Below are 24,760 nucleotides of genomic sequence, written 5' to 3'. Positions count from 1 at the left end.
GTAGCACTGAAAGAACAGAAATAATGGTTGAAAAATGAACAGCCAAGATGAGAGATGGGGATGGGAATGAGAAAAAATACAGAAAGTAAGAAAGAGGGGGGAGAGAGAGAGAGAACTCCCTCTGAGATCAAATAATCTTGAAGAAAAGGGAGAATATCTAAAGGCAAATATGGAAAACAGATACCACAAAGTTTGTGCTAAGGCATGCAATAAAAATGAGGACAAAGATGGGGGAGGAACAGAGTGACACGATTTTGACTTTTAAATTTAATTATAATATGTTGTTTTTAACAACAAAAGTGCTACAGATACTTTTGGTACTTGTCTGAAGTGAAAGTTGAACACTCAGAAGAATCTGTCCTTGTTGCTCTTAAGTTGGCACTTCTGGACCTGACACCTGGAGTGGTGACCATATTTCAAAAGCAGGACTCTCAGAGACAACCAGATGCTTAGAAAATAGGGAAATACCATTCTCTGAAAGTGCACTATAGCAATGTAGAGAATCTTAATTCACAGCAGTCTGTAGACTTACAGACTTTTCCTATTGATACCTTTGGTCCAGCACAGGCTGCATGAAGGAAGATAGGGTTAGGAATTGTGGTCGTCTGCTTATTTTGTGATGCAGTGTATGCACCCAAAGTGGAGGGGGGGTGGGAGGGGAAGTGCTGGATTTTTAGTTTCAGATCCAAAGTGAAAAGATCAGAAACTGCATACATAATAATCTCTTGGGATTTAAGGTCACTTGTGCATAGCCAAAGGTGGAAGATGAGGCGGAATTTTTTCCAAACATGATATTTTAGAAGATGACTCTTCCACTCAGCAGCACAGCACAGAACTGAGTACTGATGGTAGAAAAGTAACAGCATCAGCTCAGTGCACAGGTTCTGTGTTGCATCAGGTCTGTGTCCTGACAGAGTCCCTTCTGCTAGAGGTGTATGGCCAGTGCAGCTGCACAGGAGGGGTGACATGACTGTGGCCTTAACCTGTGGTAGTTCTCAGACTGCTTTTATTAAAGTGCTTTGTTCCTAGGGCTCTCAGGTGCAAATGAGAATAGTGCTTGGTTTTAGACTGGAGGGTTAGGCTGGAGCATCAATTTGAAGGGCAGCAGTGGAACCAGAATCATCACGCCCTTCTCATCTCTCGACTGTTATGTTTACTTGTTTGTGTATATTTACTGTTGTTCTTTTTGGCAACAGTTTGTTGTCTTGTCACTGCTGGTTTGCAAAGAAGTGGTGACAGTGCCAAAAGTCCAGCACCTGACTACAGCTCAGTAAATCCACACTAAAGCAGCTTACTCAGCAGGAGGGGAGGGAAGGTTCAGTGTACCATCGGGGTCATTTGCACTATGTGGGTCGCATGGGGTAGTTCCAAGCTGATGTAAGTCAGTATTGAATTGACTCTCAGCCATCAAGTGAGGTCTGTCCTGGACCTCAGTGCAGAGGAGGTGTGCAGAGACTGATGTCACTCTGATAGCGGGAGCTGGGTGGTGAGAGAAAGATTTAGCATGTGTTTTGCTACCCTGGGAAGGAGGGGAGGATGATTGCTGGAGGACTTCTTATTTTAACCTGCAGCTGTCTTTAGAATTTCAGTGTGTGCAGTAAACTCAGAGCAGCAGTTTTCTAGCTGTAGGCTCTACTGAAATCTTGTGTTGAGTGAGGATTTATTTGTCCTCAGGTCTGGCTGTGGATTAATGGTCTGTTTTAGAGGTTTCAGTGGGCTAAAATTGCCGTCTTGACAGAGAAAATGCCAGTGCTGTGCAAACTCAGCAGGAGCACTTTGAGATGCTAAGAGTCTTCTTTACTACTTTTTGTTGATTCAGGTGGTCCTTTCTAAGTACAAGTCAAAGAAATTAGTTTGTCCCTTCCTTCATCTCCCCATGCAAGTGTCATGTAGTCAGCAGGAGCACTGAATCCTCCCTGTCCCCCTTCCCTGTTTGCTTGAGAGAGAAATAGAGGGAAGCGAGATGGAACCATACGTTCCTCTGCATCTGCACTCTGAAGGCAAAGTTATTTGTGAGCCTTAAGCATGTGGGTGGGAGAGCTGCCAAGCCAAAGTTGTTCCCAAGTATCTGTAAACTAAATCTTATTCCCTAAATTAATCCAACTAAGGAACTTTCACTCTGGCAAAGGCTTGTAAATATTACAGTACCTGTCACTTTTGGATGCTGCTTTCTGTTTTCATAGCAGCAAACTGAAAGCTTTGAAATCTGGGATGTTTCATTTACTTTTGTAGAGGTTGACCTCAAAGCATCAATCTTTCTGCTCCTTTTAGAATCTATGAAAATAGCCTTTTCTCAGAAAACTTCTTGTAGTGGCAACACTGCTAATGAACAGAGTTCTCAGATATTCCATTGAGATATGTGTACCAAAATATAGAGAGTTTGGCATCTCTGTTACTTTCAGTGATTAAGTTTTCTTTACATATATATACTTAAAATTAAGTGAAAAGTATTAATCTTATTAATCTACAATGTTTATAAAGTGATTTCTGAATGCATGTCTGTCTCAGAGTTATGTTTAGCTTTGCTGGGGTTTTAGTTCACAGGTACTTTTCAGTTTCTTCACCATCTGCACACCATGGCCTCCACTTGTTTCAATTCAGCCATGCTTTGCTTATTTTCAAGACAAGTTGCTGGTTTATATAAACCTGTGACTTGAGTTTGCCAGATGCAGTTCCTCCCACCATTTGTGCTTGTTTCCAGTTGCTTTTTGGAGGAAGGTGTCATCCTTTTTCTCTTGAAATAAGTCTGAAAAGCAAGTCTTGGCAGACCCACTCTGAATTGTGTTCAGTGCTTTTGGCTCTGAAGTTGACCTGGCCACAGCTTAAACTCCATTAAAGTAGTACTTTTTTAAGGCTGTGCTCACTGAGGAGGTAATTTAAATAGTTGTTCATACTTGTGTGATGTCCTTGATTTGACTTAGTCAATGTTGTCAACGTGCACACAGCTTGTCTGTAAACCTGGGACCCTGCTGACCTTCTCAAAGCTATGGCTGAAGCCAAGGTTCTCTGTACAATTCAGATTGCAACTCAGCCCTCTTAAGCGATTTATGTGCGAGTCCTATGAGTCCTGCAGTGGTTTCTGCCTTTCCTGCTGCATTCCCAGGGGAATCTCAGTTCTCCTGCAGTGAATAGGAAGTGCATCCTAGAGCAAGTCAACTTACCAAGTCACTGAGAGGGCTGGTTTGGGACTCCAGCCTTCCCACAACCCCATGTGAACAGGCACAACATTGGCAGAAACACTCTGGAGCAGACCTGCTCCATTAAATTTTACCATGGTTCCCATGATTCTTCTCTTTACCCAGAACTTGCTGAGCAGTTTTAACATGGTGGTGTCTCAGCAGTGCTTTGGTTGGCTTTGCCAGACCAAATGAACACTGCTTTCATGGCAGAGCCATCCCAGACAACAGCAGAATGTTCTGGCACCTTGTGAAGTAAATACACACTGGAATCTGCCACCTGAGGAGCCCTGCAGGAGATATGGCTTTGTGAGACTGCCTATTCTAGTCATATTTCAGACCATTCTGTTTTTTGTAAAAAGCTTTAGAAAATTATGCTTGAAGGCATAAAAAGATCCCAGTTGCTTTTCACCTCACTGGCTAAGTCATGTGCAGTGTGTTCCTAACCAGGTGATCATTTTTGCTGCCTGTGAAAATACTGGCTTTATATTGCCATTTAGATTGTATGAAAAGTGAGCCTTTTTGCTCTGAAATTTTTCCAGAAACCCAAATTCAGGCCTGGCTTACAGTCCTTTTGGGTGCTTTAATATAAGCTGACTATTAAGAGGCAGTTAGTATGGAGAGAGCTGGTAATGATGCAGCTGAGGAGCTAAACCCCTCATCTTCATTAGAGTCTTTTTATTTTCTTTCAGATGAGAGGATCTGTTCACCACCCTTTATGGAGCTGACAAGTGCCTGTGGAGAAGATACCTTGAAGCTTATAGAGAAGAATGGACTGGCATTCCCATTCAGTATGTACATGAGCTTTTCTTTGGTCCTTCTGGTAGGTTCTAAATACTGCACATGCATCCCCCCAAAACAGCCAGCATTGTAGGAGTGTGGGTTTCACTGCCAAAAGTGTTAAGGATATTAAAACTTTCCTGAAACAAATGCTCTGAGGCAGTCTGCTTGGAATGTGGAACAAACCCCCTCCCTGTCAGCTTTTACTTTGCCTTTTATTGATGTTCCTTACTTTCAACACCTCCCTGCAGTAAACATGCATTCCTGAGAAATGCTAATAGTTCTAACAAAGTTAGCCTCTTGCCCTGAACTTGTGCAAGATGTTTCTCCTGCCAGCTGCATTCATTATTTTTCTTCAGAAAATGGCTGCCTTGCTGATTATCCTCTTTTTTCACCCATCTCTCCCTTTCCCTGGTCCAGGGTACAAATATAAACTTAGAGGGTAAAAGAAAGAGGGTTAACACAGATAACAGACTCCAAGGGCCCACAGCTCAAACAGCTGCTATGAACTGTTTGTGCTTTGTAGCAAGTTTCATTGCAGGGCTTGTGCTTTAATTGGTTCCTTTATTTGATTCTTTGCAGTATAAAGTGAGCAGGACCATTAGTTGGTGTTTGTTCCCTTGCTGCTTGCTTCATTTTAAGGTTCAGAGGTAAAGTCGTGTGGAAAAAGCATGTTTTGCCCACCCTGCCATTGCTCTCCCAAATGAGGCAGGTCTCCTGAAGATAGGTTGTGAAGCAGTACTTTAAATCTCATGAATGGCTTTGCCCTCCTCTTCACATTGTGCTCTCAATGCAGACTGCCTAGTCCTCAGTAGTCAGCAGCATATATTCAGGAGGTCTGAATCAAACCCACTAACTGATGATCAAATTACAAAATAGCACTGAAAATTAATATACCTTGATATTCTGGGAGTGTTTTTTCATTTTCCTGTCTCTATTTTTTCTTTAAAAAGGCCCAGCTCTCCAGAGCACATGTCTGTGAGACATCATAAACCATTATGTAAAATTTCAAGTTACTAAGTTCTTTCTGACTCTAGTGCAGGTTATCTCCCTTTCATAGCTCCCTGTCCTCTTGCTTGGCAATTTGATTCCCCAAACAACCTGCAGTCTTGTCCTGTCCACCATCTCACTTGCAAGATGTCATCTCCTCTCCTTAACACTTAAGTTACATCAGTCCTAGCCATTGTGTGGGCCCTAGGGTCTTCAGCTCCTCTCTGGCCTCATAGTAAAAGGAGCTTTTTGTTTCTTTCCTCTAACTGGTTTTACTTCTCCTCTTAATCAAGATGGAGGTGAGAATCAGGATATACAGAGCAGATAAATGTGAAAGAGAAAGAAAAACTGCTAGGTTTTCTGCCTTTTTCTGTCCTCCTCTATGGTTGCCTGTGAAAAATAAGTTATATCTTAGTTTGGTTCAGCCCGTTACATTTCCTGATCTTCCCTGAAAACAGGGAGGTAAGGAAATAAGTTGGTTTTGACTGTGTCCCAGTTCCTTTGTTTAAAGGAAAGTGGTGTCTTGTGGTACCTGGGAAGTAGCTCTAGCCTAAGAAAAAAAATTACATAGTTGTGAAAATGCTCTGAGTAGACAGGATGCTAATCCTAATACTAATACTACTTAGCTGATGCTTTGCAACTCTGTCCAGTGCTAATAAAGATCTGTGCTTGCACCTTAGTTACAGGGAGGAATTGAGAGAGCAGAGCTTGAAGCAAGCCAAGCTTTGCAGTGATTAAGAGCACTGCTCAAGCAGAGACTGTCACTGGTGTCTGTTACAGTCAAAGCCTTGGTCTGGTGGACTCCACTGTTTGCATGAGTGGGTGGAAACAGGATTATAAAGGGTTTGTGTGTTCTGTTTCAGTGGTGAATTATCTTTCCTTTTTTATTTACCCAGTTTGTAAAACCAGAGTGGCCCATGGAACCAACTCTCATGAGGTGAGTTAAAAATTTTTGCAGTATTATTCACCTGCTTCCTGTCATGTCCTGTCCCCCACTCCCCCTGTGGTGGCTTGGCTGGTGATTTCCAATCCTGTAGTGGGTAGGAAGGGGGCTGTGCCCAAACAACTTCTCTTCCCCACCTCTCCCTCATGTTTAATTGCAGCATTATCTTTATAAAAATCTGAAATTAAGTTAAATATGACTTGAACCTCCTGTCATGCAAGCTATTTTTAATAGTTTCTACCCTCTATCATATTGTTGCTTCTAGCAGTTTGTAGTCTCCAGTCAGCTTTGTCCAAGAAATCTCTTTCAGTCTCTCCTTTGGTAAGAGGTCACTAAATAAAGTTTCTGTCCCAGAAAGTTACTCTTCCAATATGTATGTGGTACAGATGAGAAGTGGGTTTGTGCTTCAGATGGAGCAGCTGGCTCCTTTCCTTGAGGGGGAAGGGAGTAACCAATAGAGATGGTTTCCAAGCAATGTTCAGTTGTAATAACACAGTGGGATCTGTGGGGAGAAGAGGACTGGTAGAACTTATCTGCCTTCCTGTAAGGCAATTGCAGCTAAAATGGTTGTATATTCCTGGAATGAGTGCATTACCTATGGGATTAGCTTCCTCTAAATTTAAGTGAATTGAGTACTGTTTTAATTCTCTTCCATTTGTACTTCCTGCCTTCCTGCTTACTTCAGATCAGTTTTGAGAATCCAGCCCTTGCTGCTGGCTCTCCTAACTCCTGGCTTCCTTTGTTAACAACGTGGCCATCAGTCCAGGCTTCCCAGCTGCTCTTGAAACGTGCACTACGAGACATTGCTGCAATGTCTCTGAGAGCTGAAGACCCTGAAGTAAATTGTAAATCTAGATGAGCAGAATGACTGTGGCTGAAATCTTGACTGACCAGCGCTTCCTTTTAAAAATGCAGTGAGATTTTTCAGGCAGGGTTTGCCTTGGCTTATTTCACAAGCCAACAGACAGTCCTGTTAGTTTGTTGAGGCAGCTGCTATAAATTTTTGCTGTCATTCCTGAGAACACTCGGGTACTGGATTGTTAATGAATTTAAGACTCCAATTTTCCTGCTGATTTTTCTGTCAAGAGTTCCTCTCTAACTGCAAACTGAAACACATGAACCTCTCAGTACTTGTCCAGTTAGGCTTGGACTTTATTTCCTTGGTGAATCTTTCTTTGATCTTCTTTCATACAGTGCAGACACATCTAAACCTCCTGCCAGAGCAAAAATTAGATCAAAATACAGCCATAGCCTGCACTTTATCACAGGAACTTATGATGAGAGCTTAGGAGGACCCCTGGAAAAAAGCCTGAAGTCTTGCATAGTACTTTGCATAGTAGTAGCAGTAGTCATTTTTGGAGTTGCTGGGTTCTCAGAAGTGATCCAAAACTATATTTATAATGAGAGTGGAACTGTTTTGGAATTGTTTATGGTCAATAATTACAAAGGAAGCATAGGATAAATACCTGCTTACAGCACAATCTGTCTAAAAGATGGAGCATAGGTCTAGAAGCAAGAAATGGTTGTCTGTTTTGTTAATGACTCCTTGTCTGGCTTTTGGTCAATCACTTCATATTTTGTGGATATATTTCCAATGCAGAGCTGACACTGAAATTAGAGCACTGACCAGAAACCTGCTTTTCTTCATAAGATGGCTGTCAAGAAAGTTCAAGTACTAGCTAACAGGGACAGCTGAAAGTTCAGGCTTGAGTTTAAGTTTGGTGCATGAGTTTGGGTTTGGTGTGTGAGTTCACCAGGTGAGCCTGGCAGACTCCATTTTTCTCATGTAAGTACATGCTGTTGTTAAGCTGGGGTGGTGTCACCTTTCTGGGGTGTCCCTAGCCTACATGGCCTCTGCACTAGCGGTGGCCTCAGCAGCTCAGCACTTGACCCTCAGTCTGCCTAAACTCGAACAGAGATGATGGCTGGAAGTTGTGCTTCCTGGCTGCCAGCAGATCAGAACATAACTAACCTTTGGTAAAGCTGCCATGAGAGACCCATAGCCTGAAGAAATGTATCCAGATTTTTTTTTCTGAGGATTTGAGCAGACAAAAAGAAAAAGACAAAGAATCGCTATGGAAAAGGCAAAGAATCGCGATGCTTTGTGAGACTGAATTCCTTATGGACATTGTCAGTAAAAATTCTCAGTGCGAATGTTTTGTTTTGCCTTCAAAAGAGCTCTGCATTTATAATGAGAAGTGCTATTTGGAAATTATGATATCAAGTATTGTACCCACGTTACTGCCAGACACAGCAGGTCTGTGCTAGATGACAAGGAACAAGTGCACCCTGCAAGCAAATTCCTGGAGCTCTATTCATGCATGTTAAAAGCCATGAGACATGGCAGTGAACCGGCATAACGCACCCCCATGGGATTTATATGGGTTGTATGGACTTGTGCTGGTCCACGGGGCTGCCAGCACAGAGCTGTGCAGAACAGAGGCCTCACACAGCTTCCAACAGTCTAGGTCAGTGCTGTGCTGAGAAGATAAACTCCGGCTTTCCACACTTCTAAAATAGGCTGAACTTGTTCATCTTATGTTTATTTGTGGAAATGAATTAACTACTAGTGGAAGAGAACACTACAGAACAGCACAGTTCTTGCCAGTGTGATGTTGTAGACACTATAATGCCAACGGTCCACACAAGAGGAAGAGAGCAATGTTTCTTGCCACCAGTAAGAGACAAATGAGGTGTGATGTTGTTGCTGTGAATCATCTTGATGGATGATTCTGTCTGATAAAGAAATTTCTTGCACAGGTTGTTACCGCTCACAGATTCACTCTGTGCTGTGTAATAGAGACAGCAAGAATATCAGCTGTTAGTAGGTATTGAATGCACTCATTGACTTGAACATAGAAAATGTTAATCTACTGAGTTATTGTGTATGTGTGCACTTATTTGATCATTCATAAGGCCCAATAAATGCCTTCCTTTACGGCATATTTATTCCAGTGCCTTCAAGAGGACTATCTGTTTAGAGTAATGGGGTGAAACCAAGCAGGAAAATTGATAGGCCAGCATTTGTCAGCAGTAAGAACTACTAGAGTCTGAAAAATGTCCTCTGATGGTGTGGGTGAAGCCCTGGTGCTTAGTCTGTTGCAACTGGGCTGAACCAAATCAGGGAGATAGAGCCTGGGGAAGAATTCTTGTAGTTAGTGCATAGAGCTGTTCCTTCTGTTGTTCTCATGATACAGGCTTGTATTCAATACAAACTTTGTTGTCTGGGTTGGTCAGATGTTTTTTGTTGTACCTGCAGTTGCAGTAGCTTCCCAACTAAAGGCAGCAAATGAAATTGCAAAAGGCTGTGAAAATGTTGATTGAAAATGAAAGCTTCACTGCCAGTAGTGTGTGCAGAGCTGTTAAATGAAACACGGTGAAATAGAACAAGATGCAGAAAAGGAGATGTTCCCCTTGTTGCTTGTCAGGTGTGGGTAAGCATGAAATTATTGCCAGCCTTTTGCACAACCACTTGTATTTGTTTCCAGATGGCGATCATCTTCAACCAGGAAGGCCTCAAAGCTGTTCGCCCCCCCTGTGTCATTCAGAGCTTCATCAACCACAATGCTGTACTCTATAAAGTTTTTGTGGTTGGGGAATCTTACACCGTGGTGAAAAGACCATCTTTAAAGAACTTCTCTGCAGGCATCTCAGGTACGTTGTACTGATTTAAAAGAAAATGTCTGTTCTTGCAGCCTCAGCAGGAAACATCTCTGAAGAAAATATCTGTGAATAGCTGCTGCAGTGAAGGCAGCTGGTTTGGACATGCCATGTTTCCTCTTCTGTATTATTTCAAGAGAAAGGGAGATAACTCACCTGCTCTGGAATACGTATGAATGGCATTCATATAGTAAATATTTATGCAATGGTAACCTGAGTCTTACCTGTTAGACCCTGTTTCATGTCATGAGGAAAGGGGGAGAGGGAGAGAAGTTCAGTCCTTTCCCAGTAAGTTCATGTGTCATTTATTCTGGAATTTGTTTATAAATGTGCTTTGGACAGAATTTCCTGGATTCCATCATTTCAGCACTTCCTCTCCCTATTTTTACCTTGAATATGTGTGTGTTTTAAATTAAAGATCACTTGTGCTCTCCCCTAAACGAGCCTCCCTCTTCATGTGAGGCCCAGTGTGGAAAATCTTGAAGGGAAGTGTCCTTTGGTTTTTGGATATCAGCTGTGTTGGGGAGAAGGAGGAATGGACTTGTCAGGGAGGAGACTGATTCTTCTGTATGTCATTAGACAGCAACATTTGAAGGGTTTTCCTTAAAGATTACTTAGATTTCCTTTATGGAAAAAAGCTCCTTTCCAGAGGACTGCATTCTGTGCCCACCAAACGCAGTAAAAAAAAAATTAGCAGTACATAGATGGGAGCAAGCATGATCTGATAGCAACTGGACAAATCCAGGAGGTGAGGATGGGATCAGACTAAAGGAGATGAATGAACAAATGCTAGTTTTTTGTCACTTTTCTTAGTGTTTTTGGCTAATCCTAGTAGGTCCATGTATGCTCACTACTGCATTTCACACACAAATATTTATTTTGTTAGTATAGGTGTAGTAGGATGCTGGCAGAAGTTCTTGTCTGTAGCTCTGTGTGCCTGTATTTACATTTAGGTCTGGTCTATGTCCTGATCAAATTAATTAGGCCAGAATCTGTGTTCATATAAACTGTTTGGACTGTTAGTGGCTTCTGTCACCTCAGAGTGTCTCCTTCATTCCTGTGGTGCCTCCAAAAGAAGGACAGGTCCTGGCCACAAAATGTATTGCTTTCTGCCATGGTGACAGTGCTCTGCCCAGGTTCACAGGGCTCTCAGTGTAGCCTGAGTGCTCCTGGCCTACCACCTGCAGCGATTGCAGCTTCTCTCTTCTGTGACACACCTTCCCCTTGGAACTGTCACTTTGAGTATAGCATATTAGTAAAAATTAACTTCATTATCTGACTGAACTTAGTTAATTTGCTCTGGTGAAGGAAGGAAAGCTGATTTCTGTTTACCCAGTGTGTGGTTCTGTTTATCTGTGGTCCAAGAACCGTGGGTTATCTGTCTGTAGGTCCCTGCCTGTGCAGGCAGCCAAGTGTCAGCAGGCAGGAGAGCCCTGTGGGTGGGGTGGACGGTTGAGACCAGGACGAGATTCATGGGGTTGCACTGCCACCTACTGTTCTGTATACTATTTCTTTAGAAGTTAAAATCTGATATAAAGTTATTTACAACCTGTTTTTAATTGCAGACAGAGAATCAATATTTTTCAATAGCCACAATGTTTCCAAACCGGAGTCCTCATCTGTCTTAACAGCGGTAAGTACACTTGGCCTTTTTCCCTCTAGTGCAGCTGGAAACATCTAATCCTTTCTTATGGAAGTGTTAGTAGCTAGTGACTCTCTTTCACAAGCTGTCTGCTTCTGTGTTGCAGGCTGAGGTCTGTTTGGTACCACGAACCAGCATGACTGGGTCCCCCTCTGGTTTTCCTTACCGAGCTCCGGTGAGGAAGAACTTGTAGCAGGGATGTGCTGCTTCCCAAACTACCCAGGGCTAATCTAGGCAAAGGGAAGAAGGAGGTTCTGAATGCAAACACCTGGCTTTTTACTGTCCAGAGAGATTAATAAGCATAAATCATTCTTCTAGGACTCAGTTCTGTGAGGAAAGACAAACAGTGAAAATTTAAGCATAGAAATTGTGTTGGCACAAGGCCACAGAGGGCCAGTACTTGTCTGCCATGTGAGCGTGCCTGAGTTATGACCATGAGACCATTTCTGGATGTCCTTTGAGACCAGCAGTGCCAGCACACTGCACAGTTTCATGCTAGCATTGCCAGTCCTTTTAATAAGATTTGGACATATGAATGTTAACAAGTTCTTGGGCACTCAGCTACTGAAAAAGTCACTTTACAGCACTGGGTCCTTTCAATCTCTTGAGTCTTGGGATTCTTTTCTGTTTCACAAGTTCTGCTGGGGACTAATTTCGTATTTGATTTTGAATTTTGTGTGCAACACTGGTAGGCATGCTAAATATTAAAACTGTAGTTGTGCTAGTCATAAGTCCTTTTGTGGTTATGGCTAACAGCAGGAGTCTGTCCTGTCAGCCCTTTAACACAGACCTTTATCTACACTGAAATAATAATGATAGCCAGAACTTTTGCAGCACAGAGTTAAATATGCCACCTGTATATGTTTTTTAAGGTGTAGGTCTAGTACTTAAAATAATGAGCCTGATTCTCCATTCATTTCTACACTGCTTTGCTTCTATAGCTGCACCAGTATGAAGAGGAAGAACTAGATGCTTTAGAGCAGATGAATTTCCAGTTTAGGAAGGATTGTGAATTATGAAGGTAGTTTCTCTTTGGTATCTTTCTTGGTTTCATGCCACTGGTTCTCTGCAATTAGATTTGGTGGATATGCACCTGGAAACTTCTGAAAATCAATCTTTCCACTGAAAAGGCCGTTTGAGTCCCTTAGTAATGTGTCTTCTTCCATTATAGCTGGATAAAATCGAAGGAGTATTTGAGCGGCCAAATGACGACGTCATCCGGGAAATCTCTAAAGCACTGCGGCAAGCTCTGGGAGTTTCCCTCTTTGGAATTGATATCATCATTAACAACCAGACTGGGCAGCATGCAGTAATTGATATAAATGCATTCCCAGGTAAGAAAGGCCTTTCCACTCCTGCTTAGTGGAGCAAGTTTTACTGCTGTCGTCTCATATCATTGCTTCCCAGGCTGGGGGTGGGACAGCAGCCACCAGATGGTTCTGAGATCAACTACAGCTCAGTCTGGGAAGGGAAGAACCCTTATTTAGATATGGAATTTGCATCTGAAGTATCAGCTCTTAGGAGATATGGTCAAATTTCAGTGGCCAATTGGGACATAGCTGTTGTGCCCTTCTGTGCAAAGGGAAACTCAAGAACTGCAGTGTGGGACTGTGTGCTGGGATCTACCCTTTTTGGGCCTCGCCCTCATTCTGAAATGAAAAGAATACTAAATTCTATTTTAGGAAAGCCTTTAAAGATTACCTTTTTTTTGAGATCTGGGCCATTAAAAAATGAGGGGGTGGAAGCAACAAACCTTGAAAATTTCTTCCTGTACAAATTGATTTCCCACAAAAAGACATTTGTGCACAAAAGCAATACTAGGAATCTGAAAATTACAAAATTGTAGGTGCACAGAAGTTGCTGTAGAGAGTTATTGTCCTTGCAGGTTCTCATAGATGCATTCTGGAGTAAATAGATGGATTAGAGCATGTAGAAATGGGTAAATTTGTTCTCCACTTTTTTTAGTGCAACATATGTCTTGGAAACAACTAAACAGCAGAACTGATCCTTGATCACCAGAATTGTTAAAAGGAGCTGTAAGTGTGAGTAAGGGTGAGGCAGTAATGGTCTTTCACTCGTGCTAAATTCAGTAGTCTAAGCCAGGAAAATGACCCTACTGTTTTGCAGGGTTTTTTTCTCTCTGAGAATCTCCTCTCATTACTTCAGTGGGGGGGTTTGTTTCATGAGACTTACACAGGCTGTTGTGTAGTTTCTTCAACCCATCACAGAAGACTTTAAGTTTTCAATATGGCTGTGGTGTCTTTACATATATAGGTCTTGTCCTGAGTTCCCAATCTCTTAGTTTTTCAGATCAGGTCCTCATTCCTACTGCCCAGTAGTGCCTTGGCTATCTCCACAGTGACTGGCTTCCTCTTAAAACTCAGCTCTGCTATTCTCAGGTCACTTCCCAGCATGATTGTACCACATGGTGTTAGGCAATTTGCAGACCTATGAAAACACTCTTCTGCCCGGGACAGTGAAACAACGCAAATTGGGTGTTAGATGGAACCATATCAGTTTTATTAATAGGATTATATTTCAGACATTGGGTCTTGAAGTCAGTGATGGAGGACATTCTTTTGCAATCCTGTATCCTGCATTTTGGTTTTGTGCTTCGTGTTTTTGGTTTTGGGTGGTTTTTCCAAGTATTATTTTGGATTTAGTACTTTGCACAGACTGAAATTCTCCATTTCTTGAAATGTTGAAAACTCCACATTGGGAAACAGCAATGGGGCAAACATATATTTAGACAGGACCAATGTCTTCTTGTTATCTTTTAAGTTTTCAGAACTGCTCTGCTCTACTTCTACCCTAAGGCAGTAGTTTTCAAAATTCAGCCCAAGTCCTGCATTTCAGCCTGCACAGTAATTGGTCTTTGAAGAGACTTTGAATTAGTGTTTTAGTCCTTGCAGGAGACTTGGGAGCACAGGGAAGTTTCTTGTGCACTGATCTACATCGTGTCTCACCCAGCAGTTTTTTTAGGGGGTGAACATGTGGGTTGTGATGGACTACTGACTTTATCACTGTGGGATAGGCTGAAGACCAGTTGGAGAAAAACTAGAGGATAGCAGCAGAGCCCAGACATACAGAAGAGAAGGCAGGGGAGAGAAAAACTGGCTTCAAATTTGTAAAAGGTAGCCAAACAAAGATGAGCCCTGTTCTCAAGGTCTTCTGAGGTCAGAGAAGAAGCAATGGGGTAAAATGCAACAGAAGCAACGTTACATCTCAGCACAGGTAACTCTCTGTTGTTCAAAAGCATTTTCAGCAGAGGTATCTGCATTTCCCTCCAAGGTCCTGTGTGATAAAAGGCTGAAGAGTTACAATGACTGACTTCATTGACTGAGCCAGCATCTTGCTATGAGAAGTTCAAACTCAGTCCACCTCAAAAGAGTCACCAGTGGGCTGCATCAGCAGTGGGATCTCCCTGTTCCTGGCTCAGTGCAGTCCCAGGAAGTGGCCTCCCTTGCTCTTCTTCCTCAAATCATTGTAGCCTTCAAGAGTTGCAGTAGAGCCAAACTGGAGCCAACCCTCCTGGGCATTATCTCTGCACCACTGCTCTAAAAAGGGGAGGGGAAGAGATGCCCTTTAAAGAGTATTCACAGCCTCTTCCATGAAATGCAAGCCATGGCTTGAAGCCAAGCCTGACCAAAGCCTTATCCAGCTGCCCAGAGGTTTGCTGACTTTCTTGTGTGCTGTCTTCAGTGTTTACTGGGCTTGAAGCTCGCTTGAACCTGCCACTCCATGGATGTCATCTGAGATGAGTTTAATGACAGAATTGAGGGCAGGTGTACCTGTAGGAGGATATTGTCTGTTATCTGTTCCATTAGCACCAGCAACTCTTCAAAAAGATTTTAAAGATAAATGTCTGAAAGGCCTATTGTGTATTTTGTTATGTGGGAAACTACTGGTACTATATTTAGCAGTGACTACCAGCTGAGATATTGAGCTGTAGGCACAGTCACGTAGCCTGTGGGAGTTATGTTTGTCTGACCTCAGATAAGTGAGAGAAAAGGTTCCACGTAACCTGCTGTCCTGTGGTTGTGGCTGAGCTCACCCAGCCCCAGCAGCTGCAGGCTATCACCATGCAGGTGAACTGCTGGCTCTGGTGAATCTGCATGGTAGCTGGGAGCATCAAATCCGAACATGCATTTTGTGTGTGTAAAAACATTGCTGCAAATGCAGGATATAGGCTGTCCATTTCTCTCTGACCAAGGGAACATGCAAAAAAGCCAAGTGTGCCAGATCAGGGAGAGTGTCTGAAAAATCAGACAGGTAGCATCTTAATGCTAGCTTAAAAATGCTCATAGACACTTCTTGCCTCCACCAAAGTTTGCAGAGGTAGGCACTTATTTTCAGATGCATTGCTGGGTGGAGAACTTTCCTATCTATGCTCAGCCAGAGGACTCTGGAGACTGTTCTCAGTATAGCAAAATTCAGGCATCTTGCAGACAGGCATTTCCAAAATTGTTTCAAGTGGGCAGTGCTAGGATAGCACCTGCTGGAGCATGATTCATGCAAGTTATGTTTTAGGCATGCAAAAGTTATATCCTCCCACTGATTCCCTGTGTAACACGAATCCCAAATTCACTGCCAGTAGTTTCTGAATGTGTAATTTAATCTGCACTTCTTGATTTTGTTATCATTGCAGCACAGTGGTGTCCCACAACTGACTAGTTTGAGAAGCCAACAGGACCCCTAGGTGAACCAAGAGAGGCAATACCCACAGTTTGCAGCCTTCCCTGGTGTCCTGCAAACCACGAGTTGAGACAGCTAATTCTCTTCCTCCCTTCCTTGTATTTCTTTTTTACAAGTTTGTGAAGTTTCTTCTGACTGACCAGACAGAATTCCTTTGGCATTTCCACCCAGTGTGCAGAGGGTTGGCACAGACAGAGCCTGCCTGTTACATACAGCTTCCTTTCACTAACATCTGCTGATTTCAGGACAGAATAAGTGGCCATCTTATTCCTATTAAATATGTAAAGCAACTTCTTTGTGAGTTTTCCAGGTGCCCTCCTACAAGGCTAGTTTGTTTTCAGTGAGCAGACACAGAGCACTCTGGGGTACTATGGATCTCCTTGCTGAATATTAAAGCTGTTACTATGGAGATGGCTTATTCCTGGGGTGTTTGAAGTACTCTGAGTAGATTTGAAGGCTAATCCCCTGGCTTTTACATAAGCAAGAAAGCGTAACAAGCACTTCTGTCCAAGGGGTGGAGATCCTGTTCTGACTCCCATGGCCAGCCCTAGGAGTCCTAGTTGACCCCTGCCAACCAGTGGATTACCCTGTGGGGCACTGGGAAACTTGGTGTTTTGAAATGAGAGATTTGTTTGGTGAATCCCTTCAAGAGCCTCTGAGAAATGAGAACTGTGAGCTCTTGTCTCACATTGCTGATGTTTTGTTTGACCTGTTAAGTATCTAGGAGAATTGGGACCAAGTGCAATAAAATCCAAAGGAATGAAGAAGCCTAAATAAGAGTTAATTGGTTGACCTACGGCTTATAAATACACCATAAAATCCACATTTATTATAGGTGAAATTATAGTTTTACTTCATGTTTTCCAGGAAGTTGGGTTTTTTATTGCCTAAGGAAGTTGGTCTTTACAGGAGAACGGAAATTAAAATTGAATTAATTATGGATCTGAGGAACTCTACTGCCCAAACACTAAAAGTGTTTTAAAGTATGCATTTACTTCGTGATCTCTGGTTCTGCTCATGTGCTGCTCTGTGAATGTGTGCTATTCACATAGGTGTTTTAAATTTCAGTTTTGGTCTTTTGCTTCAGTCTTCTGTATTAATACCAGGTCACTTCCAGAATACTTTTATAGACATTTTAAAACAACCAGCCTATCTCATTAAACAACACTGAATGTCATAGTTCACCTCTAAATATTAAGGCAAATGGACAACAATTTTAGGTAATGCAGTAGCAGTTAAGATCCATTCCAGGACATTGTACCCATATGTTGCATGTCTAGTTCAATTTTAAAATGAAATCCAATTATAAAACTGTGCCTGTAGCACAGTGTTTAGAGTAGACCCAGAAGCTTTGTATACCTGCCACCATTTGTGTCACCAAAAATGTCATGTCTACTGGTATTTGAGCAACTGTTTTAACCAGGAAACTTGTTATTAAACTGCATTGTAAATTGTCTGGAATCACTTTACAGAACATGCAGAAAGGTGGTTTCAGTACTGAAATAAATGATTGATGTTTCTATCAAATACCTCACCACTGATGTACGTTTCCTGTCCCTCGGGTGTTTTGTCAGACATAGCAGCAAACACGTTTTAAGTGTCAAGTTAGGTTAGGTTAGATGAGCATCACTTCTTGCTCAGTGGGAAGCTGCCTTTTCTGTAGTGTTTAAAGCCATCCCTGCTGTCCTCTGAGGTTTCCCTAACTGAGTGTATTGCTGGGCAGATTCTGGAGAGGGTCCAGACCCTCAACAAAGCTCTGCACTAGAGCTACTTGCCATAGTAAACCTAGAAATGGTATGGAAAAGATGAACATTATACCAGAGAGTTTGTAACTTAGGGAAAAACCTGGACTCAGCAACAAATGATAGAATATACCTGAAATTATATATACGTATATATACTTGGGAGGAAAAAGAAGCAGCAAATCTGAAAGGCAATTGTTTCTCTCATTGGAAAAATACTTTTATTGCAAGAGTCCCTGTTCTTCTTTATGCTAATCTCCTTCTGCTGTCACTTAAAATGATGTCATGTAGAAAATCTTTTTTAATAACCTCTTTATGATCAGTGGAGGGCAAGGACACTCCAAGAAACAAACTGTTAAAAGAACCCTTTCAATGAACCTAAGGAAATTACTTAATTGCCTTTTTTTCTCTCCTTCATTTTTCTCTTTTCAGGCTATGAGGGTGTTTCTGAATTTTTCACAGATCTGCTGAACCACATAGCTGCTGTCCTGCAGGGTCAGGTACCTGAGGTGACCCAGCTAAACCACAGCAAGCTCCTGGCAGAGCAGAGCGGTGGGATCATGGACGAGCGGATATGCTGTGCTAGCACAGGCTGTCTCAGCGTCATGGGAAAAGACTCCTCCTGGATTGTGGAGAACGAGAGCAACAGCTCAGTAAAACTGCAACACCAGAGACTAGGCTGCAACTCAGCAGTGTCCCCCAGCTTCCAGCAGCACTGCGTCGCTACGTTGGCAACAAAAGCTTCTTCTCAATAACTTGCCAATGCCATGGACTGAGAAAAAGCCCCAGGGATACAGATTGTGGTCCCACAACCAGATCAGGCTTTAAAAATACAATTGACAAAAAAATGGGAAAAAAACCCAACATAAAACACAACACAAAAAAGCAAAATAAAAAAAATTTCCATTTGATTTTTTAACCTAATTTGCTGATAAAATAGACTGAAAGGGGAAGAGCGAGAAAGTGATCCAAATCCATTTCGTCAGATTCCAGTTGCAAATCTGTAGTGAGTTTACACACACACGTGTTTTAACACTAGTCCTTTCATTGTGGGAGGGTTGCTCTTTCATTTCTATTATTCTTTGTAATCACTGGTGACCAGCATTTTAAAATCGGACCTCATGGTATCAAGAAGATAATAATGTTGAAATGCAGTGTCTGAATGTAACAGTGCTAGAGATTTTTGCCTAAAAAACTCCCTGTTCCTCTTTTTCCCAGGTAGGCCATTGCATAAAAAAGCTAAAACAACTTCAGTATCACTAAACCAAATCTTTTGAAATGTTGACCAGTCGTTATGTTGGCAGGTAGCTTGCTGTGAAGCCACTGCACTTTGAGTAGGACAGAGCAGCCTGCTTATTCAGGGCACAGAACCGAGGTGACCACCCCGTTCCAGCTTTGCAGTTCTCCCCCCTAGGCCTCATTGCTTCACTCAGATCGGCTTCTAACCACACTTGCAAACAGCAACACCTTTCACCCAGAGAGGGTGCCACTATTTAGGTTGAGTAATTTAGTAGATTAAATAACATGTTTTCAATTGTCTGCTAGTGCTGAAATCTTAGAAGAGTTAATGGAAGTAGCTTGTCTCTTCGCAGGGAGTTTAATTCTCCCTCCATTGCACTTGTGAGGACTCTGGGACAGCTCTGGGAAGAGGCTGGCAGAGCTGTGCTTTTTCCTTGGAGCAGCACACCTGATCTGTGTATCCTGAGAGGTAACACAGTTGCTGCCTTCTACAGATCCATGTTCTTGTACATTTTTCTTCTAAAATATAAACAAAATTGTGTACCTTTATATAAGGTAGAAATACAGGACAGCTCTAGCTTGGAGACCCTGTTTCTTTGTTGCAAGCTGCCAGGTGAGGCCATATGGTAATTTACAACAGTGCTGTATACTATTTGTAAACTATAGCAAAGCCAATTTGTATCTCTTGCGATATCTTCTAGTATGGCAGATATCTTCTGCTGTTAAGAATTCCTGCAACTTTTGCTAGTTCTGAACACTATATTGGAAATATCCAAGTGCTAAGAACAGAAACACTATTTTGGTAGAAGTGTCCTTCTCTTCCCCTTATTAGCCCTAAAATACATTTTAAATGAGTGGTGTTAAGAAAATTTCCTTAGTTAAGCTCCTAGCTTGCAAATATAGGAATTTCTGTCTTTTCTATAGCACGTGTTCATAAAGCATCTGTCACTGCAGCATTTAATACCAGTTTGGTTAGTATCATGTGTTAGATGGCTACTCAGAAGGAAAGGGTCTAGAACTTGAAGCCCAGGTAGATCGTGGAGAGAGGATTAAACTGTGTAAAAGATGTCACCACCCTGTCTGATGGTACCAGTCCTAGAGGGGAAAAAGTTTAGAAGAGTGTTATGCAGCAGTTCTTTTACATAAACAATGCTTTTTCTGTAGGAGAGACTGATCTTCTTCCAAAATGCCGCTCTTGGGAATTTTCTGTAGTCAGAATTGATTTTTTCAGGATGATTTACACAACAGAAGATGATTCAACCTCTAGAGGGATTGCTAACTTTAAAATATTTCTATAGGGATTGGAAGAGCCTTATGGGTGTGGTATCAGTCAGATCCCAGGGTTCTCATAAGCACAGCCAACTTCCTCAAGTGTTGCAGATCAGTTCTGAGCTGGGCACGCTTCACAACCCTTGTATGCTTTGAGGCTGCTGGATCCCATGTTGTCTGCTTGCAGGTCTAGAATGGCTGTGGTGTGAGTGAGTCAGATATACATAGGTAAGGGTTTATAAAAGTATTTGTGGTAGACCAAACCTTTCGTAAAGCCATGACTAAAGTGAAATTGACATCTGCAGTTTGGGGTTTGTTTTTGTTTGTTTAAAATAAAAAGTGTTTTTATGTTATATGTGTAACAAAAGATGCCCTCAGGAAGGAACCTGCCAGTGCATATTTTTGTATGGTACTTTCTTGTAACCAGCTGGTGGAGTGTTTGTAGACTTGCCTATTGCTCCCTTTATTACAATGGCTTGGGCTTTTTTTTTGTTTTTTGGGTTTTGTTTCTTTATTGGGTGGTGGGGATGGAGCAATGTTGTTAGAACTGGGTTACTAAATCAAGACCTTTCAAACCAAGTATGTTTACATGAATATGAGTGTTGGATCCAATGGAAATGTCTGTATGCTGTTTCCTAGTTAGAACATCAAATAAGAATTTTATTTTCCTGGCTGCCTTCTGAATTTTGGTTGGCCTATTTTGCACTGCTTTTTTTCTCCAAAATAAACTACTGAAATATAATTGTGCATTTTAAACTTGTTTACAAATGATTGTTAGAAGTTTATTTTGTAATTCTCTGAATGCTTGCAGAAATACTATATTTAAATATTACTCCAGACCCTGGCAGTAACTAGAAAACAAGTTTAGGTCATTGGTGTGATCAGTGACATTTTTTCCCATAGTCTGTAATTTATTTTTTATTTATCGAATGTATCGGTATCACTTTAATTTACCAGGTGCAGTTATGCAGGTACCTGTTGTGATGTGGCATTACAATAGAGTTTTGACATAAATTACCATGCATTTGCTGTACTACTATATTTCCTTGCAGAAATTAAGGTAATGGCTCGTGTACTAGAATGTTGCTAAATCACAGGGGCAAATTGGGAGACCAATTTGTAAAAGCCAAAACTGTAAATTACCGAGTATCCAGACATACAATTACGTTCTTGCAAAACATTTGAGCATGAGTATGTTACTAAGCTTGTGCTAAAGTGCTTTTCTGAATTGCTGCCTCATTTGGTAAGTTCAGGATAGTTTTGATTTAAGATAAGCTTCACAGTAAGTTTGTTAATATTCTGTAGTCTTGTCTTTCTTTGTAAAAGTAGGAGTGTAGTAACATTAGATCGTACCAGAATGCCCTTGCTCTTAAAATTGCAGACAATCTGAGGAGATTTTCCATGTCTGTTTGAATTATTTTTATTGTGGGTTAGAAGAAGGTTCTCCTGTGTTTTCAGAGGCATACCTTTTACTGCCGTGCTGATGAGAGCAATTGTATTAAAATTACATGGTCACCAGTTAGCTTTTTAGGGATTTATTACTGTTCTGCTTCACTGTTTGAAATCCACAAGAATACCATTAGCTTGACTGGAATTTCTCCAGATTTTGTGTCAGCATGGTGGAGATGAGACTCTGGTTTCCACTGTAATTATGTAATTAGCTTCAGTAGGTCAAGATCTTTCCATGTTGAGGAGTACTTGAGTGGTATTACTGCTGCCTGTGATGTAAAGTCACCCTCTTCCCCATCTACCTGACTTGGCCACGTTGTGCCTGACTTTGTAGCCTGTGCCAGAACATCCTGATCATTATGTGAAAGCCAACTGCAGAAATGCAACCAAACCCTCAGTATCAGTGCTAGCTCTTGTGGTTTGTGTAATGCAGAACCACTGGGCCAGTGATGTTTTGCCTTTGGTCGAAGTGTCTGGCTGTACAAACTTTGTGCTGAGGAGCTGATCAACTGGGCTGGTTGGTAGGGTAGGATAAATCCATTATTACTATTCAGACTGTTGTAATGTTAAAGCTGTTTAAGGATCACCCACATCTCCCTCCAATGTGGGTATGTGTCTGCAGCAAGTTGCACATACAGAAATCTACCAATTGAATTTGTTCTCATTGTAGATGATTACAAGAAGAAGCCAACCCAGAGGCATCAGGAGATAATGACAATTGCTCAAGATAAAGCCTCAGGTTTTCTAGATGAACTGTGGGCAGATCCAACCAGGGAACAAGCAGGTGGAGTAGTGGTTAGATAATAGAGGCAGAACACAGTCCAAAGGCAACAGAATAAATGGGGCCAGAGGTGTTGCCAGGCAAAAAAAAGCAAAACAGGAAAAATGCTCCTGATGTTTTCATCCAATTTAAAAAATACAGACTTCTCAGTTCTTAGACTAACACAGATTTCCTCAAGTCTTTGCATGGCAGCAATGACAAGTGATTCAGGCTTTTCCACACTAGCTTGTAGCCTTCCACAGCTGTGCAGAAAATCTTGGATTTTGGTTTTTTTAGTGAACAGAGTCTGAGTTTGTAGCAGTCTCCCCAGGCACACACTTGCGGGAGTTCACTTGCATTACCCTGCTAATTTTTTTCCCCCTCTCTCCTTTTTAGTAAGAGATGTATTGATTTCTGTATTCAGTATACAATTACTTTATGGTGTGTGTTTTGTAATTAGGAATATGTGAAAATGCTTTGTGTAGATTAAAATATTTCCTTTAATATAATCTCCTCTCGCTTTCATAGAAATATGGACATGCCATTGCAGATCACATTGCTGATATTATTTGTAATATTGCTTTAATATCTATTTCAGAGGAATGTAACCTCCAGAAAAGTACTTTCCACATCTTTACTACCTTTCCTTTCACTGTTCACCCTGTGTGGATCCAGGCCATCAGCTTTTGACTGGATGGGTTTCATGGATTCTGTCACATTTACATGGCCACAAAAGTTACTTGAGATGGTTGAAGTTTGGGAGGATCTAGACATAAATGGAGATGTTGGAGTAATTCACAGTAGCAATTGTAGCAAGCAAAGGAAATTGGTTTTGCTCTTGTGTGTGCAGGTGGGTCTTGGGGTCTGGTCCACCCTGCTCTTGGGGCAGCTTTCCTGTGGAAATAACAAAATCCACTGACAGAAAAACATCCTTTATCCGTGATGCAGAAGGGAGGGCAAGGAGAGTAGGGCTTGGGAGTAAAATCCTGGCCAGTGGACATCATGATGCCAGTTGTCCAGAATTGTGGTTTTTTATAGCAATCTGGGGTGATGTTTTCTTCCTCTCCATTATTCTTACCCTGAATCCACTGGGGCTGATGATTGCAGATGCCTGTGGCCCACACAAACTCATTAGCAGGTGACCTTACCCAACATGTCACGAGTTTGCAGAGGGCTCCCAATGTGTTGGGAAGTTCTTGTTGATGGCCAGGAAATCTCTTGAAACTCCAGAAATAGCTGATACAGCAAATGGAGTTCATGAAAATCAGGTCTTCCTCTTCCAGCATTTTTAAAGAAATTCACATTTCATTTCCTCCTTCATTCTTTACACAGTAGTTTTAGATATAAATTATTTTAACTTCTTTTTTTTGTGTGAAAAGTCATATATACATATATAAAGTTATTAAGTGTTGAGAATATGTTGAGTATAAAATAGTGACTCCTTTGTTTCAGATGTTAGCAGCCCCTAAAAATGAGTTGTTTATCCTCTTGTAAAGTCAGTGCTGTAAAAAAATATTAAAAAATAAAAGATGTGTTAGATGTATCTTTTATTATTTATTTCTGATTCAGTATTTGATACAGCTTGTGTATACCCTTGTGACGACCACATACTAAAAACACTGTCATTCTTAAAATGGAGTAACAACAATTCCTTGGGATCCCAACAGTTGTGAGAGAATTGGCCCTCTGGGTGTGAGTAGTGTTGGATATTGTCCTTCAGTCTCCTGCACTGCTTCCCCCAAGCACGGCTGAATCTCGGGGACCATTGAGTGTGTGCTCGGTTTCGCAAGTTCATTGGTATCTGTGTTCCAATCCAGCTGTACAGTGTTAACAAGTGTGTCTTGTGATTCGCTTCAGCCTGGTTCACTATGACTTCTGAAACATAATTCCCATTTTGTACTTAAATTTGTATAGAATTATATCAGCCCTTAAAAAATCATGGCTTACTGTAAAACCCAAAATACTTGCTATTTGGCATCTTCAGTTGCATGACTGATCAGATCAGACAATGGAGATGGTGCTTTCATCTAATAGCTTTCATTTCAATGGTAATATATTAATTTTCTTATTGTTTGCCAAGCATCTGTTTTGGACAATTGTTTTGGTTTCAACAGTAAAGCAATATGCAGTAGGTATTGTGGCATTATCTCTGTAATTGTTTTGAAGAGAGGATTGTCCCTTTCCAACACATAACGAAAATAAATGCCTTATAACAAGTTCTAGTTTGCTTCCTCTTTCTGAGTGGATAGGGCAGCAAGGTAAGCATCTCATCAGGGGAGGCCTGTTTTCATGGGAATTCAATATTCACATCCTTTGTGAGTGCAGTTGTTTTGCAGCCCCACTCAGGCCTTGAACGCCATCTTTCCATCTGAAGAAAGTCCTTGAGTTCCTAATATTTGTGATTACTTGAATATC

General features: G+C 41.6%; 1 protein-coding gene across 9 annotated transcripts in view; it reads left to right on the top strand.

Moving 5' to 3' along the window:
* The window catches only part of ITPK1 (inositol-tetrakisphosphate 1-kinase), a 139,467-nt gene extending 114,906 nt beyond the window's left edge, over positions 1–24,561 (top strand). For 6 of the 9 annotated variants that reach the window (XM_050974667.1, XM_050974670.1, XM_050974671.1 and 3 more), the window contains 6 exons: positions 3,848–3,967; positions 5,843–5,883; positions 9,378–9,543; positions 11,115–11,182; positions 12,363–12,525; positions 18,061–24,561. In XM_050974667.1, the coding sequence (XP_050830624.1) occupies positions 3,848–3,967; positions 5,843–5,883; positions 9,378–9,543; positions 11,115–11,182; positions 12,363–12,525; positions 18,061–18,383 (881 nt within the window). In that variant the 3' untranslated portion in view covers positions 18,384–24,561. The remainder of the gene's footprint in view (positions 1–3,847; positions 3,968–5,842; positions 5,884–9,377; positions 9,544–11,114; positions 11,183–12,362; positions 12,526–18,060) is intronic. The other 3 variants (XM_050974673.1, XM_050974672.1, XM_050974669.1) reach the window with 1 other exon arrangement.
* Positions 24,562–24,760: the final 199 nt, after the last annotated feature.

The sequence above is a fragment of the Serinus canaria genome, chromosome 5 (genome assembly GCF_022539315.1).
Source record: "Serinus canaria isolate serCan28SL12 chromosome 5, serCan2020, whole genome shotgun sequence".
Lineage (NCBI taxonomy): Eukaryota > Metazoa > Chordata > Aves > Passeriformes > Fringillidae > Serinus > Serinus canaria.
The sequence above is the reverse complement of the archived record's forward strand: the minus strand, read 5'-3'. Positions and strand labels throughout refer to the sequence as shown.